Here is a 27,479-nt window from a genome sequence, read left to right as displayed (position 1 = left end):
TTTTCCCCCCCTTCGGTAAACCAGATGGAAGGGATTTAGGGAATGGCAGAGTCACCAGACAGAAGTAGCCTGGGTACCCAAATGTCGGTATGGAGAAGGGACAATGCACCTCCCTCCATGTGGTGACCCGCACTAGACCATGATGTGAACAACAGACAGACTTCTACAGAGTTAAACCACTGATACTTGGGGGTTGTTCAGGCAGGTGGACTAGTCTAGCTGTGTAACCTACTGCAGGTTCCTTAACCTCTTTGTGCCTTGATTTCTTCCTCTGTTGAATGGTGATAATAATACCTCCTCTCCCATCAGGTTGCTGTGAGGATTAAAGTCTTTAAAATAGCACCTGGCATCTAATAAAGTTTTCCCATCTGTAGGACCACCTTCGGTGACACCATATAAAGTGACCGACGGCACTATACGTTGATTTATATAAAGATGTGTACCCACAGGTTTGCTTTTATTGCTTCCCAACACGGGTATTTGTTTGAACTAACTAGAAACTAGAAAGCTAGGCTATTTGTGTTTTGAGTCTCAAGTTTGAATTCTTTTGTACAATGCAGTTCAAAAAATTATGATTATTCCATGTTATCTTTATTACTTTGATCCTTACTTCATTTAATAGACAAGTATGAAGCATCTACTGTACGCTAAGCATTGGAGATATAATTGTGAGCAGAAACAGACATGGCCTATGCCTCCATGGAGTTCAAAGTTTACCTGGAGAGTTAGGCATTAATCATATAACACCCAAATAATTATAAAATCTAATATATGAAAAATGTTACATGGGAAACATTCTGCTAAAGTGAAGAGACCTGGTCTTTGGAAGGATGGGAGGAAGGCTTCCCAGGGAAGTCTCTGGAGCTGAGTTTTGAAGGATGAATAAGAATAAACTTGGGGAAGGGGGGAAGGAACGGGAAGAGAATGCTAGGAAAGGAAACATCATGTGCAAATGTCCTGAGGCAGAGTACATCCAAAGAACTGAGGGAGGCTGTATGTGTCTGGATCATAAGAAGTGAGGGGTGGAAGGCAGTGAAGGCAGATAAGGCTGGAGAGGAGTTGGCAGCAATGGCCAGGTCATTCAAGGCCTTGTAGGTCATTCTCAATAATTTTCATATTTGTTCTAAGGTTTTTAAACTGGGTGAAGTGACATGATTAGTCATGCATCTTTCTTTTTTTTTCTTTTCTTTTGCAGTACGTGGGCCTCTCACTGTTGTGGCCTCTCCCGCCGCAGAGCACAGGCTCTGTACGCGCAGGCTCAGCGGCCATGGCTCATGGGCCCAGCCGCTCCACGGCATGTGGGATCCTCCCGGACCGGGGCACGAACCTGCGTCCCCTGCATCGACAGGCGGACTCTCAACCACTGCGCCACCAGGGAAGCCCAGTCGTGCATCTTTAAAACCTCATTCTGTACTCACTTAAGAGAATGGAATGGAGGTAGGCAAGGGTAGAGCCAGGGAACCTGTTATATTATTTCTGGGTTTTAGAGGTGAGAGCATGGTGGCAGAGATGGCTGGATTAAAGAGACACTTAGCACATAAAATCATCAGCCTTTGGAGATGTATTAGATGTGGGAAGCGGAGGTGAGGGAGGTGTCTAGAATAGCTTTCAGGCCTTGGTTTCAGCAACTGGACAAAAATTAGTGCCATTACGGGACAGGGGCTAATGAAGGTGGACCACGTTTGAGGAGAAAATGTTGAGTTTGGTTTGAGATGAGTATGCAGTGAACTAACTTCACATCATCTTTATTCTTTGCTCATAATATGATTCTCCTATTTTCATTTCTATGTATTTTCTCATTTAACAAATCATTATTAAGTACCAACTATGGGACTCATAGTGGCGATGCAGACAGTCTTTCAAGGAGCTTATGGTCTAGGAGAAAGCTATGAAAATGGGTGATACTGTTAAGAGCTACGATAGGAAAAAAATTATTACTTAGACATAGAAGAGTGCCCCCCACCCAGAATCGGGGGTGAAGGTTGGAAATTATGGGAGGTTTTCTGGAGGAAACGTCTCTGATGCAACATGCAAGAAGGGAGCCTAAGGGAAAGGGTATTCCAGGCAAGGGAAGAGCATGTGTAGACAGGAGACAAGAGTGCACAGAGTTAATGAGGTCAGAGCAGCTCAGCGCGCCAAAGCCCACAGAAGCAGGAGCTAGTGGGCCAAGCCAGGATTCTGGGTTTTATCCTGAGAGCAGAGTATTCTTAAGGCTCTTTTCCATTTTGGTCATTATTTGTTAAATTTCCAATTGTCTTCTCTTTCTCCTACATTCATGTACACACACCCCTAAATTTCTATTATCCTTTTTTATTCCTAGATTAACACAATATCAAACACTCTGCAAAACTGAGAAGTCACAGGAGATTTCTGACTGCATTTGGAAAACCAAGAGATCATGTTATAAGTCCCAGAGCTCATTAACCAGTTACTTCTGATTACTTTAAACCCACTAAAATCACTCTCGAACCATCCTAGGGAAACCTTTTTCTAATTGTACCAAACAACTGTTTCCAACTTGACAGCCAGTGTTCTTCACGTCTTACTTTTATACTATCATTAAAGAGATGTTGTCCACGTGGCATGACCATTTTCAAAGAGAAAGAAATCCCCCCGCCCATAACATTCAAGACACTTGTTCAATTTTTCACCTCCCAATGGCACAACAGAACTGCCCACACTATTCTCTTGGTCCCACTGAGGTCTGGTTCTTAGGTTTGCTTTGTTCCAACTGTCTCTCTGCTTTTTCCTCCTTAGTTCTCCTATCTTGAAAGCTCATTTTCCACCGATCACTCTCTTTTTTCAAACAATAATGCCAGGCTTTCTCACACCCTACACCCCATCACAGAAAACTACTTGTGGTTTTTCAAGCACCCCATTCTGTTTCATGTCTTTGTGTGTGTGTGTGTGTGTATATATATATATATATATATATATTTGGTACGCGGGCCTCTCACTGTTGTGGCCTCTCCCGTTGCGGAGCACAGGCTCCGGACGCGCAGGCTCAGCGGCCACGGCTCACGGACCCAGCCGCTCCGCAGCATGTGGGATCTTCCCGGACCGGGGCACGACCCCTCGTCCCATGCATCGGCAGGCGGACTCTCAACCACTGCGCCACCAGGGAAGCTCGTGTTTTTATACTTCTATACATATGTTATTCTCTCTTTTTAGGATGTGCTTCTCCCTTACCTACCTGGACACCTGTCATCCTTCAAGACCCATCTCAAGCATTTTCTTCTTGTGACCCACCCTCATCTCTATCAACCTCCTTCCAAATCTGGAGGATGGAGCACTCCCTCTTTTAAGTCACACCCAACATACTGTCTACAATTATTTAAAATGGTGTACTCTCAGAGGAATGGATAAAGAAGAATACTCCTCAGCCATAAAAAGAACAAAATAATGCCATTGGCGGCAACATGGATGGACCTAGAGATGATCATACTAAGTGAAGTAAGTCAGACAGAGAAAGACAAGTATCATATGATATCACTCATATCATATGATGTGATATCATATGATATCACTCATATCATGTGATGTGATATCATATGATATCACTCATATCATAAAATTAGGGGAACCTAATTTTTAAAATGATATGAATGAACTTATTTACAAAACAGAAACAGACTCACGCATTTTGAAAACGAACTTATGGTTACCAAAGGGGAAAGGGGGGTGGGGGAGGGATAAATCAGGAGCTTGGGATTAATATATACACACTACTATATATAAAACAGATAACCAACAAGGACCTACTGCATAGCACAGGGAACTCTCCTCAATATTCTGTAATAACCTTTATGGGAAAAGAATCTGAAAAAGAATGAATATATGTGTAACTGCATCACTATGCTGTACCCCTGAAACTAACACAACATCGTAAATCAACTAGACTGCAACATAATTTAAAGTAAAATAAAATGATCTATTTACTAGGTAAGGTCAAGGCTGTGTCTGATTTATCTTTATATCCCCTGTACCAAGACAGTGTCTGGCAAGAAGCAGGCATCAAATTAGTGACCGCTGAATGAATCAATAATTCAGTGAGTGAATACCAGAACATGTCAAAAAACCTTCTCAAATATACGTGAGAGATGGCTGAATGCCGCCATCCCACATGCTACCATCTCTCATTTATTATATAGTTTAAAATACCTGTAAAGGTATGATTCTCAGTTCTAGTCCCTAAAGATCCTGATGGGTGCCCAGGTGCTTCAGATTTTGAGAACCCTCCTGAGAAATTTTGTTCTAAAGCCAGAACATGAGGAAACATAACCAGCATGAAAATGAGTAGGAAATCTTCCTCTTCCATTTACCTGTGTCCCTTTGAAGTAAAACAAACCCCAGGCACACAACATATATTTCATTGATTCTTCCACCCATCCATCCGTCTAAAATTTTTGAGACCCTCCTACACTGTGCTAGGCACTCTCTCGAGCAGGTAAGAAGCAAAGTGAAAACCTGCACGTACACCAGACTCTACTCCAGGAGGATTTAAAAACAAACAACCACTTGTGTAAGAAACTTCAAGATGAACAACACAGGCACAGTGAGGGTTTAAATTAAGAGTGGAAACACATCAGCTTTCATCTGTCTTTTTCTTTTCAGAAAACATGCTAGGTCCTGATCTCTGACTTTACATGAAATCTCGCTCAGTTCTTATTTCCCATGGAGGATTTAACTAGGATTTTGAGGGTGGGCTCTGAGTTTCACGTCTTCTTCAATAACCCTATTAAACATTCACATAATGGGGCTTGTTTGGCATCAATCTAACCTGTGGGGATCCAAAGTTTGGCTATTTCAGTAGTTTAATGGAGTTGCTTCCCGTGCATTATACGTTTTGATGCAGAGCATCTATTCTTTGATTTTTTTTCTCTCCTTCGCCCTCTAGAAGCCCACAGGCTTTAACTGATTTTTCTGTTGCTGAAATGTGCCCCCAGCTTGCACTCCCTGCAACTGCCATTTGGTTTATTTTTTTGTCAAAGTTGGCAACCTATTTTTTTTTAAATCTGTCACCCCTTTTCTTCCCTTCAGGCAAGTCATTTTTACTGAGGCTGTTGTTATATGGCTGGAACAGGGAGAGCCAGGAATTCCTGAAGCCTGGCTGGGATCAAGGCCAGGCTGACTTGATTTAAGAGGCTGTCTTTGCCTGGTTGTTCATCGTCTTTGGCATGGTTTTCTCTCCTACCACCGACCCTGCCATCCGGCCACGATTTCTTGTCAAATCAGAAGCTTCAGAGTTAATTCTTTATCACTTTCACAACTCCTCAAATACTCAATTACTTGGCTAACCTCCCTCCCCCAACCACACATGTAAAAAGTGACAAATTACTGTTCAGAGACTGACAGATGAGCCAGGAAGCCAGCTGCTAGGTTTTGTGGCTTTTCCTGGGGCAACTTGGTGAGTTGTTAAAGAAAGGGGAGCTGAAAGGTGAACTGAGTGTTTTTTTTTTTTTTAACTCAACAATCCCTCTTTTTAATAGGGCAAGGTGTAGACCAGCTTCCTTACCTGCTGGCTTAAGGCAGATGAGCCTTCAGGGGGCTCCAAGCACTGGGCTTTGGCGAAGCCACAAGACAGAAGTCTGGGTCTCTGAATCACCACGCAGAATGTGGTTCACCAACACACACACGGACGAGCGTTCAATTGTGTTAAGTCGCTGAGACGTGGGGATTGTCTGTTAGAGCAGTTTGCTTACCCTGACTAATATAAAAGGGATATGAACACTCACAGGACTGTCAGGGGAGAAGGGCACTACGCTGTTCCTTCCACGGGCCAAGGAATCAAAGGCGCGCAGAGAGGGCTCTACCACAGCTGCATGTCCTTAGTAAGAGAAGGGCTTTCACGGGAAACACTCACTGGTGGATCCTTTGCTGGCTGAAAGGGGCAGTGTAGCAGTCATTCTCCTCCAGGTCTGGCAGTGTCTCCTTGTCCAGCCTCATTGGCTTCTTAGGTAACCATCTCCGAAAACTGCTTATTTGTTTATCGATCCTGTGGTACATGAAAGGCAAGACCAAAGGGTACAGCACGTCAGCATTGCCCCAAAACACGGGAGGGAAGTCTCCACAGAGCCGTAAATATGACCCACACACTGCAGGCATGCTCACTGCACTCACGAAACTCCCACCCAACAGACAGAAAGAAGAGAGCCGAGACTCAGTGTTCTTGGAATTTCACCAAGGGGCTTTGATATGATTGTCCATGATATCACAGCTGTGAGTCATATGTCTACGCATGCCAGTGAATGACCAAGGAACAGAACAAGGCTGGAAGCCTCTGGAAAGGAAGTGGACAGTCCCTTAAGCAAAGCAGCTGAGACCTTAACTTTGTCCATCCTGCAGATTCCAGAAACTCATTGTGTGCTTGGAAAATCTCCCCATCTGAGGTCTGGGAAGAGCTGTAGCTATAGTTAGCTTTGAGCGAGGGGTGACAGTGCATCCCAGGGGATGGACCGTACACAGAGAGCCCAATGGCACGATTTGCTTCCCGCCCCTCACACCTTCCCCAAGCAGGCTCTCAGCAGATGGCATGCTGTTTAACTTTCATGCCTCTTTTCAAGCTGAGACATGAAAGTTCTCAAGGTGCTGGGGCATCATGACACACGTGTGTCACTCTGGCCAGGGCACACGATGATACCAAGCCAACGGAAATGACACTGTCTCCAAAGCGGTTTTCAAGCCATGGTTTCCCCCCCAGCTACCTCCCTGTTCCCTCTGATTTCTGCTGATGAAAACATCTGGCTTCCAAGTGACCAGATTCTCACCCACTCACAGCCAACCATTAGAGGGAGCAAATACCACAGCAGACTTTTAAATGATTATGCTACCTCAGGTATCTGTACCCCTGAAATGTTTTTTCTCCAAGGGCACGTATCAAATAGCATCTCTGTGAAGCAGACTGAACAGGTGCCATTCGCGTTTTACACATCACAAAAGAGACCCACGGGCAGGGTGATTATCCAGCCAGTGAATAAAGCCAGAACCAGATGGCAGATCCCGCACTCTTGATTTTAAAGATCACCCCCATCAAAGTAGTTGATAACGGGAATCTTCACTTAGGGGCTATTCAAGGGACACATTTCGCTGGGGATGAAAATCTTTAAATGCCTTCTAAGTCTATTAACTGACAACATATGGAATTTGGGTATGTTTGTTTCTTTTCCCAATTAAAATCATTTACATGGCAATTTATCCTTTTCCGTGAAACTCTCAGCTGAAGGGATTATTTTTTATATAACCAGTCAACTCCAAAATGAAAAATAACAGTAATCTTCTCTTCTACCACCTTTTATCCTCAGCTTTGTTCCAGCCTCACCACAACCCCCCACTCTGCCTGGTGGTAGCTGTCTTTTTTCCAGAGTCCCTGAAAGTTCAAACTGGAAAGAATCCTCCGGCTTCTTTAAGACCCTCGTCTCCAAGAGGACCTGTCCCCACCACATATACACACACAGAAGTAAAGACCCTACTCAGGGTCATGTACCCAGAAAAGAATAATAGATTAGAATAGCCCAAAGACTGAAGAAAGGGAAAAAGTTCCCATCTCCTTCATCCTTCAAGTCCACCCCATTCTCCCCATCATCTCTTTAAAGACACTTAAAATACAGTGAGATGATAAGCTTCAGAGAGGTGATATGACACAGTGGTTGAGAACATGAACCCTGAGGCTGGAGTGCCCAGATTCAAGCCCTGGCTCTGTAATTATTAGCAGTGTGACCTTGGGCAAGTTATTTAACTTTGCCATGTCTCAATTTCCTTATCTGTAAAATGGGCATGATAATGATGCTCAATTCATAGGGTTGTGATGATTAACTGATCGATACGTATACAATGTCTCCAGAACGGTGTCTGGTGCACAGTGAACACTGGCTATTATCACTATCTTTTCTTTTTTCCCAAAGACAAGCATTTGAGCAACCAGTTTGCCTCTTAACATTTTTGTCCTTCTGCCTTTCAATTCAAAAGGTTAATTATGCTTCACCAGCATCTATCACTCGTCCAAGTTCAATGATATAGTCCTTAAATTAGACTTCCTAGGTTAAGCTGGTTGCCTTCCCTGTGGCTCTTGGCTTTATTTCATCTGATTGCCTTAAAAGTTGTTCACGAAAGAAGACTTTGGCCCAGAGGTTTTCCGTAATAGAGCTTTCACCTCCCACATCTCTCCAGTCGGCAGTACTAATCGGATTACACTTTGCAAAATTCGCATTCTCACAGAATCTGGGCTCTGCGCGCAATGACTATGAATTAAATCCAGATGGGTACAGTGCTCAGTGTGGATAAAAACAAAGCTGTAAAAATTCAGGCATAAATACTCCATGGGAACGAAATGGTAGCTTTCAGCAACCAGCTTGTGGCATCACAATTTAAGTGAAATGTGGAGATGGTGGAGCGAGAGAACAGAGTATGAAAGTGATGAGTTCATTGAAAAATGAGGAGGGGAGGAAAGGAAGTGAGAGGAGGCTGCTTGGCATGGTGGAAAGGAGCTGGGATTTGTCCTTGGAATGCCTAAATCCTGGCTCTGTTGCTTATCAGCTGTGTGACCTCCCACAAATCACTCACCTTTCTGAGCTTTATTTTTCAAGGGTTTTAAAATGGGGTCATTACGATCATCATCATCTTATTGACCTCACAGCGTTGCTAGGAGGCTTAGAAAAGAGGACGTGCATGAAATGCTTTGGAGAAGCTGCTAGGCAGACAGCAGTGTTATTAATAACTCCTTGAGGACCATGGAGGCTAATGTAAAAGGGATGGAAAGGAGAGGAAGTGGGCTTTTGAAACACTACGGTAGAAGAAAGATATTCAAAAGATATCTTAAAAACAAGCCCCCTGAGACACTAACTGGGGGTGGAGGGTGTGAACCGGTCTTCATCGGGGCAGCCTGAGAAGAAACAGGAAGACAAAGCATGGGCTGTCTCGGTCCCACCACACATGCCAGTCCAGGCTGTGTGCTCACAATGGACAGAAAAAATGTTCAGATGTGAGCAGCAGCTTGTGTTCTCTTCTGGTTGGCAGAAAGGCCCCCCCAAAGATTTCTGCACCCTAATCCCGGAACCTGTAAATATGTTGTGTGACATGGCAAAGGGACTTTGCAGGTGTAAGGTGATGGGCCTTCAATTAAGGAAAGCATCCTGGATTACTCAGGGGGACCCATTTAACCACGAAGCCATTTAATAGCAGAGAACTTTCTCTGGCTGGAGACAGGAGAGATGAGGCAAAAGGGAGGTCAGAGAGATTCAAAGCATGAGAAGGATTCAACCGGCCACAGCTGGCTTTGAAGATGAAGGGGGGGCAGGAGCCAGGGAGTGTAGGCAGCCTCTAGAAGCTGAGAAAGACCTTTGGTTAACAGCCGGTCGGGAAACGGAGACCCCAGTGCTACGACTGCATGGCCCTGAACTGTGCCAGCCACCTGGCTGAGCCTGGAAGCCAATTCTTCCCCAGCGCCTGCAAAGAAGAGCCTGGCTGGCTGACGCCATGATTTCAGCCTGTGAGACCCCAAGCAGAGAAACCAGTTGAAACCTCCCCCAGCCCAGACTTGTGACTTGAAGAACTGAGATAATAAATTTGTGTTGTTCTATGCCGCTAAGTGCGGGAATGTATTGTAACAGCAATGGGAGACTAACACACCTCTCCAGTCTTGGGCCCATCTTCCCCTTGAGACCTGACCTTGGCCAGCCAGGCCCCCATGGGCTGAGACTGACGTTCTACACGTTGCCCCTACCTCCCAGGTAGGTGGCTCGGGGAACAAGGGGTCTGTCCCTCTGTGGCAGGATGACGAATGGTCACTCTTCCACAAACCCACTCCTGTCCCCAAACTGTGCCACTCAGACATCAGTGAGGATCCCTTTCACCTTGCAAAGGAAAGACACATAGTGCAAAAGCCACCAGGTTGGAAAGCATGAGACTTAAGCTGGATGCCTGGGACAAGCCTTTTATCCTCACGGGGCCCTAGTAGCCTCATCTCTAAGATGAAAAATCAGATGCTTTCTCAATACATGGTGGTGACTTCAGCAATAATATCTTGGCTCTACCATTTTAAACAAACTTGAGTTAATACAGAGTTTTCCTTTAGGGATGTCTCTGGCGGTCCAGTGGTTAAAACTCTGCGCTTCCACTGCAGGGGGTGTGGGTTCGATCCCTGGCTGGGGAACGAAGATCCTGCATGCTGGGGTCAAAAAAAGAGCTTTCCTTTTCAAGAGGCACAGTGGATAACCTTTCATATAGAATGACGACTCTGGAGTCAGCTGGAAGTGGATTCACATCCTCATTGCCCAGAACGAAAATGGTGAGTGTCATGCTGGGGAAGGGACTAAACTCCTCTGAGCTAATATACCCATTACCTAAGGAAGTGGGAAGGATAACGCGTAAGTGTTCGCACAATGCCTTGGATGGACAAAATGCTCAACTAAGTAGTGGTTTCTAGGATGAAGAAAATGATGATGACAATGAACTTTTATTAACCGAGTTCTCAACAGACGTTCAAGAGCTATGATTCTCCCTTGTATATTGAGGTCTGTGCTTCCATGTCTCACAAACATCCCTCAACAGGCAATCCTGATATTTACTTAGGCCTGTAAAAGTCAAGAAACCAACTAGCCAGGAAGCACCCCATCTGTCTCTTCAACATAGGAGTAGGGCTGATACTTAGTAAAATCTCCTCTGCCGGGGAAAAGGGAAAACATCAGCTTAATGATGGAGCACTGACTTTGGTTGGATACACTGTCACTCTGTTCCATTTCTGCCATTTACTGAGCAAAAGCTGTCTCACAGACTGCACAGGCACCTCAATAAAGATGGATCAACCACTTGGGCATTTGTGCCCTTGACCTGTCAAGGTAATATCTAGACTAAAAGGTGAGTTACTTTCTTAAGAAAGTTGTTCTGGTGGTAAGTTCAGGGTCCTGGACCAAATGCCGGTTCATGACAGGTGAGGTTCTGCATAGCTGGAAAGAGCTGCCGGCACAGCACAAGCACAGACAAATGGGCACAGACCTGCCGCTTCTTCCAGGCTGTGCCTTTCCAGGGTGTGCCTCGGGAAGGTCCTTGTTAAAACAACTTGACCTCCGTTGTAGAGGTCAAGTTATCTCAGTTGTAAACGGGAGAGAGACAATCTTACCCACCTTCAGGAGTGGTGATGATTACGGAAAAGGCCACATGCAAAGGACTTCACCCCTAACAGGCTAACCTGTCTGCAGGCTTTTATAACTCGCTGGCTGTGCACAGAGTCCCAACCTGGATGCTGAGTGTGTACCCTGAAGAAGCAGAAAACAAGGGCCTTTCCCTGGAGCCACTAACAACCCAGGAGGGAGTTTGTACTAAGGACAACTTAATTAGGCTGAATTAAATGAAACGGGCTACTTCAGAGACACCTGCTTTTCCCCAGACCAGAACATTATAATAATAGCATTAGGTTTCGAACAGTTAGATTACATTTTCAGAGATCACGTGCCCAGAGAGCACCTACAGGTGAGTACCCTGTATTTGCAGCCTCTCCTTGGATAGTTAGGGATCTTGGGAAGCTACTGCCATTCTTTTAGGTCACAAGGCTGCTAACTGGGGCACAGCTTAGAAGAGTCCAAAGGCTTTGGAACATTTACGTATGTTAATTTGTTTAAGACGAGGATGGAAACATCCAAGCCATTTTGTCATGTTGCCTGTATACTCATCGGATAAGATTACGATGGCACTGAGCGTATAATGCAGTAGGGACCAGCGTTCCTTCTGCCAAGCATCGCAAAGGAGAACATCAGGCAGGATGTGCATGGGGGCGTGGAGGCAAAAAAATGAGTAGTAATGAGACTGCAGCTACAAGCCACCCACAGTCAACAGATTTATTACTCTGTAAGCATATCTTCTGCAGATTATATTTGTATGATTTGGTGAAGGCAAAAAAATAATAATAGTAAGGCAGAAGAACGATGATAAATTTCCTTTCCTGACGGGATAGGTAATTTGTACCTGTAAGTCTGCCCAAAGGTAAGTGTTGAAGCAGTCTTTAATAGACCAAGTATGTGAATGAAAAGAGCATTTACTCCAGAAATACATATCTGAATTACATGAGTGTGCTTTATGACGTCAGGTGACCTTTCATAAATAAAGATATTTGTGAAATGACGCTCTATTTTTCTGCCTGCTCAGAAACGTCACAATTTCTAATTCATCTCTCTTATCCTGAAAGGAGGTAGGTTTGTTTCAAGGGTGCTTTCACAGATTAATGAAGTGAAATATCATTTGTAAGAATGAAACTAAAAGCTCAATTAAATATCCATACGTAGCATGACATGAGAACTTTAGAACACTGGAAGTCAATATTTTACTACTGATGTACAACTAGGATAACAAGTTATAGATGTGCCCTTCAATTTGTAATGTCATCCCTGGCTACAAAGAGACACACACTCTTCATCATCTAAATCAGGCTGTTCTGAGGTGAAGTGAAGAGTTAAAGTAGATACAAAATTTTCTGACAAACTGCATTTAAAAATTTGCACCAGACACTGGGCTTCAATAAGTTATACCACCAAACTGATGTCCCAGATTTAATCCTACGTGGTAAGCAGTAAAGCTTAAGAGGTCATTCTGAATCAGTGTGTCATAAAACCATAGTTCGGACTTTTTTCCCCTTTATTTTGACCCAGAGTCTTCCGGTGCCTCCTAAGGCCTAGATTTTTCTACCGTTGTAATGTGTGCACTTAAGTAGTCAGCTATACAGATACATACATCCCCATATCCCCTCCCTCTTGCATCGCCCTCCCACCCTCCCTGTCCCACCCCTCTAGGTGGTCACAAAGCACTGAGCTGATCTCCCTGTGCTATGCGGCTGCTTCCCACTAGCTATCGGTTTTACATTTGGTAGTGTATGTATGTTCATGCCACTCTCTCACTTCGTCCCAGCTTACCCTTCCCCCTCCCCATGTCCTCAAGTCCATTCTCTATTAAGGAAGTAGCATCAAGTTTTCCAGGCCAAAAATTAGTATTTAGTAAGCTGTTCTTCCAGTTCCAGGAACAAGGATTTCCCCAGCTCTTATTCACTCCCAGCCTCCCTTCTATACACATGGAGTACATAAGATGAGTCACGTGGTCACAGCCTCCTCTGCTTTCCTCCTCTTGCTCCTGTTCTAAGGTAGTAGTGACCCCTCACTGCCTCTGATTCATCAGGACCCTGTCCATTCTCCACCAGCTGTAATTTGGTTTCTATTACCCTCTACTCCGTAGTCATCATTCTCAAAATGTACTAGCTCCAGACCAGCAACATCAGCATCACTTGGGATCTTGATACAAGTGCAAATTCTTGAGCCTCACCTGTGGGGATGGGCCCAGCAACATGAGTATTAAAAAGCCCTGCAGGTGATCCTGACGCACGCTAAGGTTTGAGAACCACCACTCCATGGAGACTGCTAGCACGGTGGTTACCATGGTGACCAAAAATCAATTCTCATCTCTCATCCTTCATCAGTAGCTGAAGAACACCCCTTCCTATGGGAACTCATACGTGGTGCCTTTGGCACTGCCTTCCCTTAGTTCTCCTCCTACTTCTTAAATTGTTCCTTTTCATCCTCCCCCATCTCTTCCTGTCTCCTTAAAGCAGACTTTCTGAGCAATTGCTACTGGCCCTCTTCTCTTCACTCCCTGCATCGTTTCCTGGGAAATTCCATCTACTCCCCTGGCTAAGGTCATGACCTCTATGGCTCTGTCTCCCAAACTGGGTTTTCTAGCTTTACCTCTAGCTTCAACTGCTGTGCCATCAGTTTCAAAAGCCTTCAGGACACCAACACCTCAAAGACCTACTGTGAGTCAATGTAGAATTATTAAAACAAAATTCACCACCTTCCTTACCACACCTGTATGTATCTCTCTGAATTTCTACTCTTCTTTTGCCTCCCGATCCCTTAATACGGAAACCTCTTTCTATCTGCCACCATCTCTTGTTTTCCAAATACCTGCTAAGTCCTTTTGCCTATAATTTCACAATCTTTCTCATATATTTTGCTGTTTACTTTGTAGACTACCTTTTGGCTATTCAGGGGGAACTACAATCTGAATGTTTTAGAGTGAAAGCTAAAGAGAGAGACATTATGACTTATTTTAAGGAAGCACTTTCTAAGTCAGGTGTTCACAGATGGGTTTAGGAATACGCTGTCTCCAGAGACGTTCAAACACAGGCTGCCTGATGATATAGCAGAGGTCAAGTAGCCGATGAGTGGTTAGACTTGATGACATTTGATATCCCTCCAACCCCGAGATTATATGGGTCCTTTTATCACCATTTTCTTTCAAGCCCTCACCTCTTCAGTCCCCAGTCTATGTCTGACACTTCAGGCAGTCCTGGTGTTTCTATACTTTTCTTTGTGGTCTCCTTTTCCCCCAAGCAAATTCTCACACCTGTGTATGGAGATTCACTCATTCATTTGCCCCACCTACTACATGCTAGCTGCTGGAAACAAGGGATTGGATGAGCCATCCTTGCCTTCATATACCTTCCAGGTGGAGAGTTGCACATCTACATCATAGATTACAGCACAGGCCCAGTAATCTGTGTTTAATAAGCCCTCCAGGTGACTCTGATGCTGGCTAAAGTTTGAAAACTACTGAAGGCTAAAGTGGCTAAAGTGTGCACCAAGGCTAAAGTGTGCACCAAGTTTTTGTAGAAGGTCATTATATGAAAAGGGATTCGTCTCATTGTGGTGAATCCAAATGCCATGGCAACTGCCTGATGAAAGAAGGATTGCTAGTAAGGATGCTGCTCAGGGAAATGTTTGGAAACCACGTCTTAGTTTCTTTAAAAGCCCATTCTCATGTCATACTTTGTTGAGTGCACGTGTATTTGAGTAACTCACTAAAATATATCAACTACTCTTCTACTTATCCTTCTGCATAGCACATTAACAGAGTGAATAGGAATCTTAAATCTCACAGAACTGAACTCTAAGATTTTCAGACAAATGCAATGGTATCCAAGTTTAACTATCAGCTCAGCTCAGGGTGAATGGTTACATAAGACCAATTAAAAGCTTGAAATTAGAATGCCAGTGATCACCACAGAGTCAAATTAAAGGACATCACTGACGCCTCCCCTCCATCCCTGGCTTCTCAGAAAACAAGGAGAGACAAGCTTAGGAAGGATTCATAGCACAGTAAAGGCAATCTTCATCCAGTAGTATTTTTTGGGAGGAGGGGTAAAAAGAGGGTAGGAGGGCTTCTGAATAAGGTCATACATCTGCCTACTTTATTAACAAACTATTACTAACATAGGCGGACCCCACCCAGAGGGCCAAGAAACCATCTGCTTTTGGAGAGGGTGATTGTCTGCACTTAGATTTCAAGTTACTTATGGCAGAGGGAGGAATCTGTGTGGGGAAAAGAGTAACATTCAGACCAAAGATGCTTTCTAAACAGCGGGCCTTTCTGGTAATTTATCTAATAGAATGGGGAGAGAAAAAACCCCAAACCCAGCCTCAGTAGACTTGCAGATAAATTCTGTCCTCCCAAGTGTGAAATCACAGGGAAGACTCTAAGAGGAACATTTCCATCTTTGCTTTTTTTTTTCCCTAGGCTATTTCCCTAACCTGAAATAGCGATTTTTGGCACGGCAGCCGGCTTTCCCGTGTGACAAAGGCCCGTCTTCCCCAGCTTGTATTCCTTGTCACTGTTGGAGCACACAGGCCAACAGCTAAAACAAACGCCATCATGACAGAGCATGCTACTAACCTGCTCATGAACTTGTACCGGCGGGGCAGGTAATAGATTTTTCTCCTGGAAGAACAGCAAAAATGAAGCCAGTCGAGAAGAAAACCCATCGTCAGTTACAGTTTGAACTAGCAAGGAAGGAAAGGAGATTGAAGATAGAAGCCTGTAAGAGGTGAAGAAGAAAAAACTAAAAAGAGATTAACAGTGAGAAATGTAGTGGGAACGGAGGGCATGCATTTTCTGAGTCATGAAATCATATGAAATCGTCTCCATTGATATCGCCCCCTCTCCGTGTTACCATCATTGTTTACGGCTGCTCTTCGCCTACAGAACCTGTGCAGAGCAATAATTTGGAGCAATTGGTATTTGTAGGAATTCGGCTGAGGTCAGCTCTTTTTTCAGGAGGCCGAGATGGGTTGCCAGCCTGCTGGCAACATACATAATTTAGTGGGCACAGGATCACATTAACTAATATTTATATAGCGCTTTAAGTTTAGAGAATGCTTCTCTCATCTGATATAGGCAAGGGTAATATAAAACTACATATTTATATTTGACAATCAGTATGGGAAAGACACTAACAAATAGGTATCAACATCCTGTTATGAATAACCACACTGGAACATACTGCCTCACCCTTGGCCCTCATATCAGTGAATTCAAGAGATACACCAAGGAATCCTGGGAAAAAATCTTTTTAAAAATCAGACTTATTAAGGATCTGTTGGACTTCTATATACCTGCATTTTAAAAAGCATTACAAATGTAAATTCTGGGTGTAGCGTGAATGGAGAGCACATGTATCAGATGCTTTGTTAAAATGCAGTCTCCCTTTCTATAGTGTGGGCTTCAACCAATGGGGTGGTAATGAAATGAACACGGTTTGTATGAATTCTGAACCGTTCCTGAGATATCTCACTTAGAGAGAATGGGAAGTTTATACACCAAAATTTATTTTGCATATCTGTGAAAACATAAAAACATATCCCATGTTGTTAACAGGCAAATTATAGAGACAAGAGAAAGATCAGTGGCTGCCAGGGGTTTGGGTTGGGGGGAGAAGGGATGAATAGACAGAGTAAAGGGGATTTTTAAGGGCAGTGAAACTATTCTGCGTGATACTATAATAGGGGGTACCTGACACTATGCATTTGTCAAAACCCCTAGCACTGTACAAGGCAAGAAGTGAAACCTAAAGTGAACTATGGACTTTAGATAGTAATAATGTACCAATGTTGGTCCATCCATTGTAACAAATATACCACACTAATGCAAGATATTAATAATAAGGAAACTGTAAGTAGGGTGAGAGGGGGTATATGCGAACACTCTGTACTACCTATTTAATTGTCTGTAAACCTAAAACTGTTTTAAAAACAGTCTATTTAAAAAACCCATATCCATGGACATACAGGTATTTAGCAGAAGCAGGTTTTATTGACAACTTCCCACAAGAAACCTATTACTCGACTTCCTTTTAAACATTGGAGAAATAAAAATCCTAGGAGACTAAACCTGGGATTCAGAAGTGCAGTCTACAGAAAATAATAAATAAAGATTCTTGGAGGCATTTAAATAGTCAGCTAAATTGACATTTGAACATTTTGGTGAACTGACATGGCAGGACAATTCCTGCTTTGGAAATACATATGTCTCCATAGACAAATAGACAAATAAGCTAGAGTTATCTGTCTAAAACACCGGACAAAATGAAAGCATAAATTTTAAATGCACCAAGTTGCATCAAGTGAAGCTATGCTTAGGTAAACTCACATCAATATTAATAAGGCCAATTAGTGGCCACACACTAACAGTATTTCCTCCTAAAATATTGCCCTGTAGGAATTCCTACGTTTAAGATTATTATTCATAGCTATTATGGTTTTCATTTTATTGCCTGGATCACAGTCTCTGAATACTGCATAAGAAAAGTATTAATGCTGCTTGCAGGCAGCATTTTTCTGCTATGTAATGAGCACACAGAGGTATTATCTATGATGCAGCCAGGCGCTTCAGAGACGAAATGCTTCCAGGTACTAAGGGAATTTGCTCATGTTTCTACAATCTGCTCAGGTTCTGTGCTTGAGAAGTGTGTTCTGGCAAAAGGTTTTATGAGGTTGCTACTGGGGAGGGGGGTATCAGTTTCACTAGGTTTGACTACTGTAAAACTACTACTACTATCAAAAGGTAGACTTTTTAGCTCTGTTGGCTATAAGATGTTGGTCTGATATATGACTGTATCTAAGCATAGATTTATTTTTGGTCCTTATGTGTGATATAGTATTAATTCACATTGATAAATAACTGAAAAGTTTAGAACTATGTTTGTCTCAATTCTTTCGGGAATTTTGCCTTAAGGAAAATAGATGCTAGAAATCCAGCCTCTATTTTGAATTGGTATTAGGACATAAAGACCAGTAAACAAAGAAAATAAGGTGCACCAAGGAGATATATTACAGGCCTATGAATGGAAATTGCCCTTCTCTAAATGTGTTCCTAGCTCCTCTTCGTTTCTAAGAATGTAGATGGTTCTTTGTGTCGATAACTTTCCACAGCTCATTAAGAGGTACATTTTAGAATTGGCAGTTTGTCTAATATCTGCCCACTGACTTGGTCTTTATGGGCAAATTGTGAACTAAAAGTATTTAATTCTTTAGTCCCTTTGGAACTGTCCTTGGTACTACACCCCTCCACCTCCTCTGAGAGATTCCATTATTTCCACATATCTTGGCATTTATAACTTGAGGTTTAATACTTTATTTCATTTCCATCTAGCCAATGATCACTTTTTCTTAATCTATAGGGAAAATAAGAATATTCACTGTAAGATGGAGGAAAATTAATCCCTTTAAATAACTGAGAAATCCATGCAAAGTGTTTTCTATTCCCCTAGGAATAAATATCAATGCTTGTGCTTGTGCAGTATTTATGACCTGATTTTTTTAAATTTAAAAATAGGTTATTTAAAGAAATAAGATCAAAAAAAATAAATAAGATCACATTTTCCTGAAATTTCTTGAACTTGTTTCAATGGAAGTAGATTTGAATTTTTTTCTGGAAGGGACCAGTCAGTAAGGACCTGCACCACTGATCCTGGGGTCTGGCCGTTCAAAGAAGCAGTACACAGGGTTTCTAAAAATGGCACTTTGGAAATGAAAACGCCACTTGGAAAATATTTCTTTCTCACAGGCAGGTGAACTATGTGCCCTTCTAAGGACTGAATTAGCCAGACATTTTCACAAAAAGCCATGAAGCCATTATTAGCCATGAAGTACTTATTGCATTTCCTAAACACTTAAAGGATTTTCTTAGAGTGTTCCAGTCCGCATTTCAGTTTTATTTGTTTTGAGAGAGGAGTACATTAGTAGCAGAGAGAATGGGGGGGCCGGGATACTTTTACACCTACCTGAAAGGCATTCTTACATTCATTTGTTCTGCATATCTTCCGAGCACTTCCCATGGGGCATGCAACTTCACAAAGATAATGTCACTATTTATTAGAGAGGACTGAAACAGAAAAAAAGAAACTAAATTGAAAAGTATATCCAAGTCTCCTATGGTTTCAATTGAGTTGGAACTTAGAACACATGAACTTGTACAGAGTTTAAGATGGGGGGCATTCTTCAGCGACAAGCTGGCTCCTTACGTGCGCATATATCCACTCAACCAATACACTACTGTGTGGCAGGCACTAGGGAACCAGTTTAGGAGCAAAAGAGATATGCACGGCATTTACATTCTGCAAAAACACACACAAAAGAAGACAGGCAAAAACAAGTTAAAGAGAGAGGGACAGATTCAGAGCTACGAGTATTCTGAAGACAACAAAGTCTTAGGAGGAAGAGTTGGGGTAGGGTACCCATTTCTTTGGGCAAGGGTCAAGGAAAGTCCTCTCTGAGGAGGGGACATGTGAGCTGAGATATAGAGAAGGAGCCAGCTGGATAAAGAGCATGGGATGAATGTTCTGGGTGCCAAGGCCCTAGGTTGGGAAATAGCTTGGTATGTCCTATGGTCGAGGGACAGGGAGGCAAGTAGACGGGCTGGGGTGGATTAATCATGGAGACTGGAGCGAGCAGAGGGTGGAAAGGTGGGCGGGAACATGTAGTGCTTCACAGGCCACAACAAGATGGTTAAACTTTATTCTAGGGCCACGGGGAAGTCATTTTGATTTAGGTGTTCAAAGATCACTGTGGCTACTGCGTGGAGGATAAACAACAAGGGAGAGTTACAGCGAAAGCAGAGAGAAAGAGAGAGGCTCTCAATCATACAGGCAAAAGCAATAGCTGGTGGTGGTGGAGATAAAGGGACCTAAGGAATGTGAGTCTTAAATCTGGGTCAGTATCAGCAAGGGTTTTTCAAAGGACTGTGTTCTTTGGCCCCAAACCTTTGCCTCCTCTGGGGCTTCTTATCAACACAGAACTTAGACAAGCAAGTAAAACTAGAGCTTCATACTCTGTTAACCCCCCAACACATTTTGATCTATGCCTCTGACCAAGGGGACATCTCCAATTAGGAGATTTCCTTCAGAAGTCATTTCCCAGGGGGAGGGCTGAGTTGTGGAAGGAAGCAGAAGAAAGATGAGAAACAGTAAGCCAGAGCAGTTTAAAATGAGCAAAACGGCCAATTATTTAGCCATATCCTTCTCACACACAGTCGTTCTGAACTGCATACTATTTAAAGTTTTACAGTTTAAGAGTATCAATTTAAAATTTTGTAGTTTAAGATATGTTAGGCCTTTGTGGCTGAACTCTCCCTATAATAGTATTTATAAACAAGCCAATATTTTTACACAGCTGACAAAAAAAGCTCAACTTCATGCTTTAGCTGGGGTGCATTTGCACTACAGGGAATTGTTTTTATATTGCAGATGAAATGCAATTGTAATTCATCTCTTGTATTTTCATTCAGGGTCTTCTGGTTAGGCTTATATAAATAGTGTACTTAATTCATAAGAACTCCTCAAGATATTATGAAAATCAAGCTGGTGTCAACTACAATGTTCTCAGGGACTTTGGTGACACTGAATTTCCCATGGGGAGGAGGGCCAAGGCCCAAATCCACTATGGTGGTGGTGGGGTACCCTTTGATATTGGTTAGGAAAATCAAACTTTCTGGCAGTTCGGGCTGAAATAAGGTTTTATCTTTCAGCTTAGGATAAGCAGATCCCTGTCTCTAAACCCCTTGAGAACAAGGAAAGTTTCTGTTATTCACGGGTAAATCCTCTGGGCCTAGCACAGTGCCTACTATAGACGGTACACTCAACCAATATTTGTCTAGTGAAATGTGAATAGTTAGTCCTGGCCCCAGTGAAAGCTGGGAGTCCTATGAAGCCAGAAGTGAAGAAGATTGACTCTTGAAGCCCACATAGCCGATTACTGCAAATAAGGTGCCCACGCAGGGAACAAACACGCCAGCAACCACTGAAAAAGCAATGACTAGGGCTGTGTCCCTTTGCACAAACTGGTTTTCTGTTTAGTAACCTATTACCTCCCTGCACTGGGTGCTTACAGCCAGGTAGCCAGGGGTAGTGTGAATGAGCTCATGGGTGGCAATGTCCACACAGGAATATACAGAAACACAGCACACACACTCTCCATCGTGTCCCATTCATGTCTGTGGACGCACTGATGCCTTGATCTGAGATGTTCTCAAAGCTTATCAGTTGAGCATTCTTGTGCTTTGGAAAAGATTGCCACTTGTTTTTCCATATATAATATAGTTTTCTAAGTTAAAAAGCAGAAGAAAGATTATTTTTCCTTAAAATGGGCCTTTCTGGGGCTTCCCTGGTGGCGCAGCGGTTGAGAGTCCGCCTGTTGATGCAGGGGACACGGGTTCGTGCCCCGGTCCGGGAGGATCTCACATGCCGCGGAGCGGCTGGGCCCGTGAGCCATGGCCGCTGAGCCTGCGCGTCCGGAGCCTGTGCTCCACGACGGGAGAGGCCACAACAGTGAGAGGCCCGCGTACCGCAAAAAAAAAAAAAAAAAAAAAAAAAATGGGCCTTTTTGTTTATACTAAAGATACGCTTCAGAGTCTGGGAAGGTTTTGTAGCTTCCTCACTTGGGAGGTTTCATGGTAATACCGGGAATGCTTTAAATTCACCTAGCTTTCTGACAAGGTTCTCACTTCCTGCTATTTCTTCTCTCATATTCCCATGAGAGAATGAGTAAAATTGTGCAAAATAAAGAAGATGGGAATGTGACTGATTTACAGAATCAATCAAACCTTGATTTAGATAGAGGATAATCTCAGAATATACTCTCTTCATGGAATTACTGTGATTGCTAGTTTTACAGAAAATATACACTCTATTGCAAGGATAATCATTTTGTAGATCTCCCATGAATGTATGAAAATATTAAGGAGAATACAGTACTACATTCCATTTAGGGCACGTTTTACGTGCCATACTTCTGTGTGTTGGAAAAGCCAAGTTCATCTGAACACATACTGAGTCAACTAAACTTCTAATGTGGGATCTCAACCATTTTCTGCATAAAAGAGCAAATAAAAATAACTCCATTTTCCTATTATTTCAATTATAACAATAATTATAAAACCATCACTCTAGTTTTTAGTGCTTTATAATTTTAGAAGCACTTTTACACATTACCTCATCTTATTCTCAAACTTGTAAGAGAGGCTTTACTTCAATTTCTTAAAGAAGGAAGAGACTAAGTCAAGTAAGTCACCCACAGCCAAACTGAAAGTTTATCCCAGGCAAAGCTGAGTCCACAGCCACATCCCCTGACTCCCTTGTCAATTTTATCTGATAAACTCTGAAGTTTAAATAAATCCATGGCTTTTATGTGCATTGAAGACACAATCTCTGAATTCTTTATCAGTTTATACAAACTAATCTGAAAAGAATTTTGTATTTCAGAAAACAAAGCAACAAAAACAGAGGGAAAATTAAGCTATATTTAAGATGATCTTGAGAAAAATGTTAATTGAATTCCCATTAATGATGATGAGTGTCTATTCGTGTGTGTGTGTGTGTGTGCATGCTTGCACACCTGTGTCTATGGGACTTATTACTTATACTCTGTTTTTAAGGAGAAACTGAACTTCAGCCCAGACAAATAAATGTGAAACAGATGATTGCTAATTATATAGCTCATATATCACTCTTTTCTCCGGTGCTGAATGATTACACTACTGTGCTTAAATAGGTTTTTCCTTGTTATTAAGTATTCCTTTCCACATAAATCCAAGTGTGCAAGTGCCAAAATGAAAAGAAATAAAAATGAATTTTTTGAAACATACAGTTGTTTCATTAATATACTGCAATAAAAATCCCTTAAGTTAGAACACTGGGGAGAAGAAAAATGACCATTTAGAGGAGTCTGGAAAATCTCCTTAGAAGAATGATTGGAGAAATTAAGAAGTAGCATGGAAAACACCTGGAGGAGAAATAGGTAGGATTCACAGAAAACATTCCTTCTTTCTTGTTCATTCAACAAGAACATATTGAACACCTTCTATGTACTAGAGGCTGGGAAGGCAAAGATATATAAATCATGGTCCTTGACCTGAAGGTTAGATACGGCAACAGTAAGGAAAAGAATAAATAGCACGCCGTTATCTAACGCAAGCAACCCACCTCTCAGAGACATGTAGATGTACACATCTCTCCATCTCACGACCCCCAAAACCATGGCTGGAAGAGGGTCTGGGAGGAGGGGCATGGAGGCACATCACGAACTCAGTTTAGGAAATGCTAAGTAAGTTTGTGATGGTCACGAGAAGATGTCCTGTGTGTAGATAAATCAGTCTGGGTCTCAGGGGAGCAGTCTGGGCCAGAGATACAAAGTAAGTGTGGCCAGGACATAGACAATATTTAAATCCATGGGATTGGATGAGGTCAATCTGGGAGAGAGTACAGGGACAGAGCCACGTGGCTAGCTGGACCAGACGTTAGTTAGGAATGCAGACTCTGAGGTTTGACTGCCCATATTCATATTCATATGTCTACCTCTTACCAGCTCTGTGATCCTGGACAAGCTATTTAACCTCTCTGTGCCTCAGTCCGTTCATCTGTAAAATGGGAAATGATAGCAATAGCTATCTATTGAGTTGTATTAAATGGCATAATACAGGTGGGGTACTCACAGTACATCCAAAACATGTTAGTCATCATCATCTCTAAGAAGGGCCACACCACATTGGCAGTGGCGGGAAGAACACAGCTAGTTACGTAGTTACAACCTGTGAATGCGACAGATAAGGAGCGAATACCTGCAAAGGATTTTCCAGTCTTTGACCACAAGGCTAAACCAGAGGAAACCCTGAGAGTCAGGCCCCCAATTCCTATCTCCTGTCCTTCCACAGTCCCCTACATGTTCCTCCAAGGACATTCCTTCATTCACTCATTCAACAGACATTCATTAAGTGACGACTATATACCAGGTACTCTGCTAGGTGCTTGGATATATTACAGTAGCCCAAATTTACAGTCTGAAGCAGGAGGCAGACATTGAACAACAAATAAACATATGATTTAAAATTATGAAAGGTGGTAAAGAGGACAAGAATTACAGTGCTGTGGGCCAGTAGAAGGCAGGGTACAGCTGTTTGATCCCTGCCGCCATAACATCTAACCTCAGATCCAAAAGCTGAGAAGATGTCAGCTATGGGAGAAGCCAAGTGAAAAGCATTCCAAGCAGAAGGAACGGCAAGTACGAAGACCCAGAGATGGGAGATGACACTAGGAACTGAAAAGGCTCAGGTGACTGGATACTGTAAAGTGTGAGGCAGGGAGAATACCTGATAATAGGGCTGAAGAGGAGAGCTGGGGACACACACTGCCAGGCCAGGTTCAGTGCTGTAAGGAATTTGGACTTTATTCCTAAGGTCAATGGGAAGTTACCAATGGATTAAAGACAGGGGTGACGGCATCACTTGTTTCAGAAAGTACACTCTGAATGCCCTGTGGGGAATGTCCCAGGGGGAGCACAGGGCTGAAAAATTCACTAGAAAAGTTATTCCAGGAGGCCAGGTGAGACAAGATGGTGGCTGGAACCAGAAGGTAAATGCGGCAAGGAAGGGAGAAATGGACAGACTTGAGATCTACCTGAAGGTAGATTTGAAAGGACTTGGGATTGATCAAATGAGGAGAGTGAGAAACGAATCCGGCGTCTTAGAAGCATGTGCAGGTTGTTTTGTCTGGGAAACTGGGATGGTTAATACCACGCGCTGATGTAGACGAGAGTCAGGGAGAAGATGGCTGTTTACTCTGGGATGTGCATGTTTGAGGTACCTGGGCGACAGGTACACAGAAGTTTGAAGCAGGCAAATGGATATGGGAGTCTGGCTCTCAGAGAGTGGGACCTATTGAGAATTGCAGGCATGTAGCTGACATTTAAAAGCATAGAACTTGATGAGGTCACCTAAGGAAAGAGTACAGGGAAGGACTGAGCCCCAGGGCACACTAACATTTAGAGGTTTGGAAGAGGAGAAAGCAACCATCAAAGCAGACTGAGAAGGAGCCATCAGAGAGGGAGGGAAGCAAGGAGAGGGACAAAGGCAAAGCAGAACCCAGGAGGAATGGGTTTCTAGAAGGATGAAGTGATGAGCTGTGTCACATAAGCCAGGGGCAGCTCAGGTAACCCTTCCCGCAGCTACGCCTGGGCTGCTGGCTAGAAGTGGCCTCATTCATCAGTGCCCTTTGTCCCAGCCTTGCTGCTGTGGCCGCCTCCCCTTTGCCTGCTGACACTGCCCTTGGCCCCCGTCCTGCTGCTGATGTACAGCTGAGGTGGAACTCCACTTCTAACAGTGCCCAGCTTGTCCCCTGCAGGGAAACTTGGAACTTCCATGTTCTGGCTGGCTTTCCTGAGTCAGAGCTGAGTTCGAGGAGGGCACACGGGCACCAAGCTGTGTCTGTCTCCCAAGCACACCTCCCTGCAACCCACAAACCAGCGAACGAAGCCCATGTGTGACTCCCCTGGCCCACGCTGGGGAAAGCTATCGCCGCTTCAGAGCATCTTGTCAAGAAGTCAGAAGCGGCTCCAGTCTCCGCTCTGTGCCCAAGGTTCCCAGGCTGTAGCTCTCGCACACCTGCCAGGGATTCCGAGACAATGAACACTCCTAGCAACCTCCAAGGATTCCCCAGGTAGACGTGCAGATGGGACCTCCCTCCCCCTGCAGGCCCTCATTAGACACACATCTCTGATTTCAAAGAAAAAACTCATTGCAATTTTGGGTTCTGTTTGACGTCTGTGATGTTTGCCTGAATGAGATCACGGTCTTGTACAGAGTCACACGCGGATAATGTGTGTGCATGCAACAAGGAAATGTACTAGAAATCACGTTTGCCATAGAAACCTTATTCTGGGAAATTTTTATCAATCTCTTTTCATTTCAGGTCCACTTTCACTGACTGGGTTATACTGAAACGATGGTGGCACATTTTAAAAGATAGCAGGAGAAAGGAAAGCAATTTAAACGATTTGGTTAATCATTTCTTTATCAAACATTTATTGCAAGTGCATTAACCACTTGCCTTGTGCTGAGAAAGGGTCGTTTATGTTATAATACGGCAACTGGCTTTGGGCTATACAAAAATGAGAAAATTCCTGCCCCTGAGACGCTAATACCCTAGCCATGGAGATAAAAAACGTATATGTGGAATTTAAGTAGAATTACAAAACAAGGGCTGCATGAGGATATGCAACCTTCCTTTAGACACTGAAGGAAAACAGAGTAGAGAAAGCACACAGTGTAGTGGTTAAAAGTCCAAGCTTTGGAGTTAGGGTTCAAGTGCCAGATCTGATATTAGTAGCTGGTGACCTTGCACAAGTTACTTAATCTCTGTAACCCTCAGTTCTCTCATCTGTGAAATGGGAACAACAGCAGCGCTTCAGATTTCTTCAGAGGACTACAAACTTTACTGTACGCAAAGTACTTAGCCAGTTCCTTGTGCACTAAAAATACTCTTTAAACAGTAAGAAGGAAGGCTTGTAAGTAATTGTGGCAGGTAAAAATATTTTTTTAAGTTAAAGCTTTGATTGAGGAACAAGATTTCTTTCTTCCCACCAGGTTTCCAAATTTTGGTCATGAAAGTATATCCATGGAACATTAGGAACACAAAGGTGCTTGCTTGGAGGGACCAGGAAAGGTAGCTGCATCTGCAAACTGAACTATGTTCCTCTCCACAGATATCACAGAGTGAATGCCTGGCTTGAAGGAAGCTGCCTGTCTCTCACTTGCAAGCTCATTTCATTCATCTAAGACACAAAGTGCATCCTGGGGTTACATTTGTGCCAAACAGGGACAGGGAACAGGTGAGCAGGAAACGGGGAACGAAACAGGGGTCTGTTTGGAAATAGCCCCCATGGGTCTACGGCAGCCCAGAGTATCCTATGTCAACCGGACGCCCTGCAAGAGGCTGTTGAACTCAAAAAAGCCACTCAGCTCAAAAGATGATCCTCAATCCTTTTTTAACCTTGAAGAAAACCGTTTTAAAAGAGCTGGACCTTCATTAGAGCACAGAAGACTACAGGAGACCTAGGCTTAGACACTTTCTAGAAGTCCCCTTGATGTGACTTGTTAGGTGATCACTGGCCAACAGCCAACCATGTGCTGCTCTGTGGTGGAAAGAACACCTGGGCCAGGTCCTGTCACAGCTCTGCCTTGTGAGTTTGGGTAAGTCACCTCACTTCTCTCACTGGCCACACAGAGACAACATGACTCCCGGAGCTGCAAACGTCTAGGGCTATTTTGAGGCGCAGACTAAAATGGCCTGTGAAAACATGTTGAAAACTGTCCAATCCTGGCTCTCTCTCTGGCTGCACCTTAGA

The 27,479-nt window shown here is 43.3% G+C and overlaps 1 protein-coding gene across 4 annotated transcripts in view; it reads right to left on the bottom strand.

Annotated features, from left to right (window-relative positions):
• ANO4 (anoctamin 4) overlaps positions 1 to 27,479 on the bottom strand; it is a 426,079-nt gene that overhangs the window by 140,458 nt on the left and 258,142 nt on the right. For 3 of the 4 annotated variants that reach the window (XM_033427646.2, XM_004269479.4, XM_004269481.3), the window contains 3 exons: positions 19,091 to 19,191; positions 15,706 to 15,750; positions 5,864 to 5,995 (listed from right to left, as the gene is read on the bottom strand). In XM_033427646.2, the coding sequence (XP_033283537.2) occupies positions 5,864 to 5,995; positions 15,706 to 15,750; positions 19,091 to 19,191 (278 nt within the window). Of the gene's footprint in view, positions 1 to 5,863; positions 5,996 to 15,705; positions 15,813 to 19,090; positions 19,192 to 27,479 lie in introns of all 4 variants that reach the window. The other variant, XM_049694721.1, reaches the window with a different exon arrangement.

Source organism: Orcinus orca, chromosome 11 (genome assembly GCF_937001465.1).
Source record: "Orcinus orca chromosome 11, mOrcOrc1.1, whole genome shotgun sequence".
In the NCBI taxonomy this organism is placed as follows: Eukaryota; Metazoa; Chordata; class Mammalia; order Artiodactyla; family Delphinidae; genus Orcinus; species Orcinus orca.
Note: the sequence above shows the minus strand (reverse complement) of the source record. Positions and strands in the feature narration are given on the sequence as shown.